Source organism: Simochromis diagramma, unplaced genomic scaffold (assembly GCF_900408965.1).
Source record: "Simochromis diagramma unplaced genomic scaffold, fSimDia1.1 OVJJ01000753.1, whole genome shotgun sequence".
Taxonomy (NCBI): domain Eukaryota; kingdom Metazoa; phylum Chordata; class Actinopteri; order Cichliformes; family Cichlidae; genus Simochromis; species Simochromis diagramma.
In genome coordinates, this window is record NW_024387523.1 from 12,471,430 (window position 1) to 12,480,538 (window position 9,109).

General features: G+C 40.9%; 1 protein-coding gene across 1 annotated transcript; it reads right to left on the reverse strand.

Annotated features, from left to right (window-relative positions):
• Positions 1–294: 294 nt before the first annotated feature.
• On the reverse strand, positions 295–8,420 carry rp9 (RP9 pre-mRNA splicing factor). Its single transcript, XM_040020847.1, has 6 exons — positions 8,090–8,420; positions 7,857–7,887; positions 7,615–7,744; positions 4,556–4,647; positions 4,074–4,135; positions 295–1,063 (listed from the first exon to the last, which is right to left on the reverse strand). Exons 1-6 carry the CDS (start codon positions 8,233–8,235, stop codon positions 853–855), a joined length of 672 nt encoding a protein of 223 aa, XP_039876781.1. The 5' UTR covers positions 8,236–8,420; the 3' UTR covers positions 295–852.
• Between the last annotated feature and the right edge of the window lie 689 nt (positions 8,421–9,109).

The following is a 9,109-nucleotide window of genomic DNA, read 5'->3' on the forward strand; positions in this document are numbered from 1 at the left end:
GTAGGAAATGCAGTAAAATGTATTAAAATATGGTGAAATTTAAGCCCTCCTTTACATTTTCCAAAGCCATCCAGTGGGCCGGATGGGAGTTCTTGCCAGGCCAATTTTGGCCCATGGGCCTCACATTTGAAACCCTATCTAGAGCATTGCAAAGCCTGATGGTTATACTTAAAGATGACTTGAAAACTTTAGTACTGCAGTGCATGTCTCTGTATACGGCTATACAGAGATCTCAAAAGATTCTTTCCACATTGCTGTGGCTTCCTCAGAGCACATAAGCATATTCCAACCTCAAATCTTTCCCAATGTTTATGTACAGTCACAAGCATTCAAACATTTTGGCTCATGTGGAAAAACATTCTAACAGCACCCCAACGTTTACATTTTTTCCACCCATTTTCATTTAATGCACTCTACAATCAAAGTTTTTAATAAGAATGCAATGCCAGAGAAAAATACAATCTCTGAATGTGACCTTACCAGAATCGATGTAAGAACATTCTCTTAAACCAGAAGGCTCATTCCATACTCGCTGAAGAGTCACTGCCCATGCAGCAAATCCTTTTTGACAAACATATGTACCAAGGCACACATTCATACTTAAGCTGCTGTTCCATCGGACTCTGTGCTGTGTGAGCCGACAGAGAGGACGTAAAGGCGAGTTGTCGCCCTGGGGGGGAGAAAAATGTGAGGGAGAAGTCATCATGCTTGGTGCATAAACAGCTTTTAACCTGAGGGGGAAAAGCTTATGGGGGCGTCTTCAGGTTGCAGGTCTCGCTGTGCTGCATTTCAGTCTCTTTCCTTTTTTATGTGCAAAACACGTAATACTCAAGTTCGCGTATCAGCATGCCCTCAGTCTGAATCGGAGGAGTCATTAGTTTTGGACTTGTGCTTTCGCTTCCTCTTGCTCTTCTTTTTGTCTCTCTTCTTTTTGTCCTTCTTCTTTTTCCTCTTCTTTCTGCGATGGTGATCAGAGGAGGAGGATGAAGAAGAGGAGGAGCTGTCTGAGTCGGAGGCGGAAGAGGAAGTGGTGTCCTGGAGCAGTTGCTGCAGCTGCTGGATCCTACAGACAACGAGGGAAGGCAGGAGAGAAGAGGATGTGGTATTTAAGTCAAGTGCAGGGAGGAAAGTACAGCCGAGGCATACTGATGCCCAGGTTGGCAAGCATCTCAAATGTCACTGAGCAGCACACTGTCTTTGTCCCAGTACCAGCATTTCCAGAAGGCGGAGTGAGCCACGTGCCCGCTTGTGGTTGCGTATTTCTAGTAATGTTAGCAACCCTGTCCAAGTAACTATTAAAACTGCAGGTCTGTGAAGGATTTTAAAATACATGACTTGGGCACATATTTAGTTTTCAATTAATCTTTTTTAAAAGGTGTCCATTTTTGCTTAAATCCAAAGAGGAGACAATAATGACTTCATTGTCAATTTTGTTTCAGGCATTTTTAAATGGTTTCTTCTAAGTTTTTTGGGAAGTCTCATAGATATCTTTATCTTTACCAAACAAGTAAAACTCATTTTAATTTAAATGTTCACTTTTGTTGGAGTGCTCAGTTTTGTAAGAAAATATTCTGTACACACGTATGATTTGGGGTTTAGTTTAATAAGAACACAACAAATCTTAGACTACTATGGAAACATTCAAAAAGACTTACATATTATTATATCTTTAGCACCTGCATGCTTCGATGTATTCTCTTTTACATGAAACACACTTGAGAAGACAAGTGCATTACAAATGAAGGCTCAGACTCACAGAACTGGGACTACTGGTGTCTCTAGCTGCTTTCTTAAACTGGGCTAGGCAGCCAATCAGACAACACAGACTGAAGGGCAGGACTCAAAGAAAAAAAAAAAGTGTATTGGAGGGCCCTTCAGTGATGCAGGACTCCCTTAGAAAAAAATACACAAGCTCTAAAGGACTCTAAAGCAGAGTGGATGAGAAGAATTAGAATAATCTTCAGAAAAATTACAATGTCTTTGTCTAAACAGTCTAAAATGTTCAAAAATAATCATCAGAAAGAAGCCAAAACAGCCATGTTTTGGTCTACATGTCTACATGACCTTTAAACTGAGGTGCTAAAACAGCTTTTTAGTTATAATTCCTTTACTTGATTGTGCTCACACTAAAACCTGCAGTACACAGAAAGCTAGGAAAAAAAAAACAAAACAAAAAACAACAAACAGGATTTAAACGAGACCACGGAGCTCTCCCCTCTCTCCTCTAAGCCAATCACACCGAACAAGGCCAAAGACTCCTGTCACAGAGTCGGTCTTCTAAATCCTGAACCATCCAGGTGGTGATGGTGGTGCTGGTGCAGGAGGTAAGGTCCTTCTAAAACAAGCTCCACTGCAAGATTTTAAAAGGTGATTTTGGGCTACTTGTCCAGTAACACCAAAGACTTCCTGCACATCCTGGCTATAATTTGGAACAGAATTTGTACTTTACAGATTTAACAGTGTATCTTTAATATTTTGTGACTTTGGGTTACAAAACATTAGATGATGGGTACACTGTGGTCATAAAGAGATGGAAATGCCAACAATACTCAGGCAAACTGGATTTCAATGACGCTCATCTGGTACTCAGGGACCCAAAGAAAATATTCCCCCACACCATTACATCTCCACCAGCAGCCTGATACACAGCAGGATGGACAGGTGTACCTAATAAAGTGCAGCGGTTTGTCTTGTCCTCAAACAGACTCAATTTCTTGCTGCCTTGTACCAGATACAGAGTAGAGTTTGTGTGTACTGACGATGTTATTGGAGGAAGAAAGAGCTAGCAAACGTTGTCCACAGATTTCCACTGAGAAATTGCTTCAACTGGGCATCAACACTATGTTTGCAAAAGCCCATTTCTTAGAAAACATTGCATCAGCTTGAGACACACTGCGAGAATAAGGCTGAAGGACACTGCTGTGCTACGATCAGTTGTGCGTACAGCAGCTGACAATTCAAGTGCAAAAAAAGACAAATGGCATGTGTGAATTATCACCAGAGTAAATTTAATAAATAACATGAAGCTAAGCAGGATATTTGTGCTAAAGAAGCTGCAGCACGATTAGATTTTGTTATGGAAGCACGTGTCAGAGTACGCTATTCAATGTCTGGCATAAATATTAGTGTTCATACTGCATTTCTGAGTCACGCTGTAACACGTGAGCAGCAAGGTGACAACAAAACTTACACGGCTCCAGTAGAATCCTTCTGCTGCAGCGTGGTACGGCACTTCTTTCCAGGGAAATTTGTCCTAAATGGACTGTAACTCTGAAAATACCACCCCTCTTTAGCTTAGTAAGACTGTTACTGCTTCACGTCAGGCTCAGCCAAACTCTGGAGTGAATTTCTGAACAGGATGGCGGCGTCAGATTTTGTCCCCTATTTCTTGAACTGAAGCGGTGCTCTGAGAGAAAAACGTCATCATATTCAACGCAAAAATGTGGCCCCCCCAAAAAACTATTTGGGCGACATATATGATAAAATTAAAAGTCATACACTCAAATAATAAGCCAAAAAGTAATTCTAACAAAAAAACAAAACTCTCATTTCCTAACTTCTTCATCAATTACCCAATTGTGACACAAGGCTACCGCATCAAGCACAATTTAATAGACAGCACCTTACATGCAATTAGAAAGCAGGCTGGCAGAGGTTGGACTGTTTCACTCCCCTTTCAAAGAAGATGCCAAAATGAATGTGGCACAGACACGCAAGTAAGACTTCAAAGCGCCACTGGCCTTTAAATAACCTTTTTGATATGCATGCAAAAATACACAAGCATGTGTGCGCGCACAATCGCGCACACTCTTCTTCCTGAACTAGCCTCAAATTCAAACATCCCGGTGTCAAACAGTATTTGCTAGAAACTGGCACAAGCAGCCAGCAACCATGACTTTCCAGGTCATCTGAGATTGTCCCACTCCAGCGAGAGGACACAGTGGAAAACTGAGTTTTCAAGTATATGATCTGAGTATCACCAGTCTCGAGTGTGTCCTTTAATAGCGGTGGAAAATTATGAGTCTTTCTCTGGGAAATTAACATGCACACAGCAGGAAAATGACTGTACATACCTGGTTTCCTTCTCATTCCTTTTGTTTTCCCGAATCAGGTCGTACATTGGGTCTTCGTGTGCCTAATAAAATATAACACAATGTCACACAAAAAGAAGGTAAGGTGCTACAATTCACACTATATCCAGGAACTATACATTCCAAACAGTGTTGTGTCAGCACTTTTAGGAATATCGAGACAATAGAAGGAAGGAAAATATGACACAGTTGCATTTATGGTAATCATTGCAGGGGCTGAGCGTTCCTGCAGCGAGCACTGTTTCATTAAAAGTACACTGGAACGAGCTGTGTGCAGAGATCTGCTCCCCACATGTGTAAACTAAATGTGACCTTACTTAACTTAAGTCTCAGACACAAACTGTCTCTGTCATAGCTCCACGACATAAACGCGACTACTAACTTTTTTCGACTGCATTCACGCATTTTTCTACTGCAAGGAACCGTGGGTGGGCCAACCATTCTACAGCAGTAAACAAACTCACCACTCTGAAGTGCTCCAGTTTCTGGTTGCCTGTGATGAAGAAAGGACACTCCCGATCACCTGTCCTGTGGCCGTAGCGCTTGCACCTCCAGCCTTTACAAAAGGAAACAAAAATCATTGCTTCTCTAACGAATCAGACATTTCACGTACATGGCAGCAGAGTTGCTATTAAACAGACGTCCCACGTAAAACTGATTTTCTTCATCTCAAGAACTTTAGTTTGCCAAAATAACCCGAACTCATGGTGCTTTCAACAGTAGTTCGATAGAATATGCTCAGTGTCATGGTTATCGTGAGTTGCCATAAATGACTACGCAGATGCACCAACTGGTCACCAATCATGTGGCAGCCATCATGTGCATTCAGACATGCAGAAATGATCAAGACAAGCAGCTGAAGTTCTTAATGTGTTTGAACGTGGCATGATTGTTGGTGCCAGATGGGCTCGTCTGGGTATTTCAGAAATTGCTGATCTACTGGGTTTTTCCCCAGACAACCAGTGTTGGGTCTGAAAAAGAAGGAAAGTTGTCCTTGGTAAAGTGCTTTGTTAATGTCAGAGGAGAATGGACAGACTGCTTGAAGCTGATAAGAAGCCAACACTAACTCAATAACCACTTGTTACAACCAAGATAAAGTTTACACACGCTGGTGAAAAATGAACAGAAGAAGATTGGAAAAATGTTTCCTGGTCTGAGGAGTCTTTCTGCTGCAACACTTGGTCGGGTTCAGAATTTAGTGCAAACAACACAAAAGCAGGAATCCACCCTGCACTGTTTCAACAGTTTAAGTTGTTGTTGGTGTAATGATGTGTTTTATGTCTTCTTGTGCACACTCTGTGCCTCTTAGTACCAACTGAGCATCATTTAAACGCCACAGCCAAGCCGATTATTGTTGCTGACCATGTCCATCCCTTCATAATTACAGTGCCCATGACAATAATCTCAAACATGACAATCAAGTCATTTACTCCATGTAAATTTCACGACATCCCAAAGGTAGACTTTGGGATGTTGTGAAATTTACATGGAGGATGATCAGCCGCAACTGTGACATTACCACGTCAACATGGTTCTCTGAGGAATGTTTCCAGCGCCTTGTTGAATCTATGGCTACGTTCATGTATACTAACAAGGATTTTTCCGCGTTCATTCTGAAAAACATTTCGGTCCACATGAAAACACCAAAAACAACTTCAAGTGGTGTCAAGTGCTTGCCAAGGGAACATGTGGTGTTATAACCCCAACTGTACAGAAATACTGGCCAATCAAAAACCTTACAAACAATAACATGGCCACAGTCTGACGTCAAAAAGTCGCACACCTTTGATGTTGCAAGACAAAAATCCCCATTTTTGTTGTCCATATGTAACCGCAGAGTTACTGGAAAGCCTCGCCCTGAAAGGAGCTTTTCAAAAGCTCAGTTTAGGCATCTAAAACTGACCGAACATCTAAAACTGACCGAAACTTACTGAAAAACCTACGTATGCAAAAATCCCCGTGTACATGTAGACAGGTCTACGGCATGATGAATCAAAACAGTTCTGAAGTCAAAAGGGGTTCCAAGCTGGTATTACCACAGCGTACCTAATAAATTGACTGGTGGATATGTATGTAAGCCCAGTCTAGACCACTCATCATCTAGCTAATAAAGCAAATCAAGGACAACTCAAACTGCATTAAAAGACACAAACTGTAAAAAAAAAAAATCCTGAAAGAAATATTATTTTATTAAATTGGATTTTGTTGAACAGCAGTCGGCGAGGGACGCAACAACCCCACGCAACAGCAACTCAAGAGTCGCACACGAAAAAAAAACCACGCTGCTCATGATGAGACGCCTGATTATCAGTGACAGATCATCTCAAATTCATTATCACTTTTTCTGCCCTGAAAACAAATCAGCAATTTCTATCCAAGTTTCACGCCGATTAACTGCTCAAGTGGCAGCGTAGCATCTGTGAACGACTTGAGTGTTTTTAATGCGAGTCTGCAGGAATTCTGTTCACCACGTAAAAGAAGTAATTTCTCGCCGTTCCTTTAAGCAAGACGACAAATGTACAAGTTTTTCACAAAGGATTGAGGAAAAAAAAGACACAAACACCACTTTTTTGTTTGCGTGTGCATGTTTGCGTCTGAGCTCTTGCTGTTCACAGCATGAGAATGTGTGGGACGAAAGAATGAATGGACACTGAACATAATGACATTCATTGTTTTGGGAAAAACAGACAGAAGATAATCTCTGCAACACCAATTATTAGTCTTCGGTCCATCACTCTTGTCATAAAAACAATAGACACAGTGATAAATGTCAAGATCTCGCAGTTAACATTTATCACCTATCATAACTGCTGCCTACTCACAGTGGAGATTTACTCCCACCTACAGTTCCAGACCTATAAGTGCTGCTGGTACCTCACTAATAAACCGTACTCAAAACATTTCCCAGCATCCATGTGAGCTTGTTTAACAGATTTTTAATTTTTCAAATAATTAATTTTAAGTAAAGAAGCATGAGAAATAAATACTATCAATAAGATTACAATTTCTGTTACAGATAAAAATATTAATAAGGCGTGGAATGGCTGTACTTGAAATCATTTAGGTTCTCAGCAAACCACATTTCAAACATTTATAGGACTTGCAGACACCCTGTAGTGTATGCACTGTAAATTAAAAACATAAACTAAAGGACTGAAACTTGCCAGGCCAAAAACACTGCACAGCTCTAGGAGATTAATAATGAAAATATGTTAGAGTGAGCACTGAAGACAAGCATAAAATTTTAAAATAAGCATGCTGAAGTGAGCAGCTGAGTAATCACTGCTGTCATGTGTCTTATGCCCCCTGTTCTAAAGGCAAGAGGCTGCCTCCTCGGATAGATTTCCTTCTGTTTGCCTAATTAGCAATGAGTGTCACCTCTGATATCAACACCTAACTCCTGTAGCTGTGAAAAGATTCCCGAGGGATGTGAAAAACTCAGTTAAAGACTGCATTTGCATCAGCAGAACTGTAAACAGCATGTTTATTCCCGTCAGTGCAAACTCGGGCACACTATACTCACACTGCATCACCTTCACCTCCCTCCCTAGAGGCATCCACAGCCCTTTGGTGGGAGCGTGGGCCAGGAAGCTTCTGGCTTCTTCATTTCCTGGTTCTGCAGGGATACAGTCCTCTGGTTTTTCTTCATGCTCCTGCAACACAAACCGATCACTGTCACCAATTCTCACGATTTGTCTTTACCTGACAAAAGCCACATGCAATTTACTTCTTACTCTTAGCTGTCTATTACTGCGAACACGTTACCTTAATAAATCCCGGTGGAGGTTTCTCATAGCTGCATGAGAGAGATTAAAAATGGTTAGTATGCTGCCAAAAACATTAAAACAAAAAATAACAACATGAAGTTGCTGCCCCTCGCTTATTGTGGATAAGCTTGATCAACTTGAAAATGAGCGTCAATTAAGACGCATTTATAATTCATGCACAAGTTTGCGGGATTAAAGAGGAAAAGCCAGAGTGGAACTGGAGTTACTCACAATGTCTCGATGTGTTTCAGTTTCTGGACTTCTTGGCTGACTTTTTTCGTGTGCTTCTTCAGTTTCTCCAAATCATCTTTTGGTATCTTGTCCCTCTTGTGGTGTCGTCTGTCCTCCTTCTCTCTTGCTCGCTTTCTGTCCGACATCTTGCTTTGAACAAAATGATCACCCAACAAAAAAATACCGTTGTTATTAAAAGTGCATGCGGAGCTTTTACGTTATTAATTCCATGAAGATGAATCGTGCTAACATGCAGCTAACTAGCAAACGCCGCTCCAGCGCTTCTGCACTTCCTGTGCAGTCAGATTCGATTGTTAAAGTCCGGCGCCACCTGCAGGACACCGGCGGTAACACAGGAAGTGCGCCTGGATTCTCTTTCTCTCTCTTTTTATTTTTAAACACAAATGACAGTTTTTCTCAGCCGTAAACACTGATAAAAATGTTTATTCTTCCCTTATTGAATCCGTTCCCCAACCCATTTTCTATGATTTTCTAGTTTGGCAGTTTTAATCTTAATAACAGGATACTGGAAACAAAATGTCACTGTATGTTTTAGATCATCTGTGGCTCGTTTAAGTGACCTTTAACATCAACGGAACAAACCATCAGCGTGCGCCTTTAGCATCTTTTCACACATGTTGCGTTTCAAATGCTTCCATTTGAAGGTAAAGGTTTGGCTTTCCTAAAAATTAGTAATAGATTCAGATGGCTCCAATCTGCTTATTGCGTTATTAAATAAATTTTGAATAATTTGAGTCATGGTGACATCGGAGTTCATTTGGATCTAAGTTTTAAATATATATATTACGTTGGACTAGTGTCTGCAAAGCCTTTTTCCCCATGAGGGCATTAAAGATCTCTATAAATACATTCTTTTAAAACTGCATTTAGGCATATAGACATGTTCAAGAGGACATGATGACATATGTCAGAAGCTTCCGATCCACTTGTATTTTCCCACAGAAGAGTTTACTGACAATAACCTGAAAAGGAGAAAATATCCAAAGAGTATCCAACCTG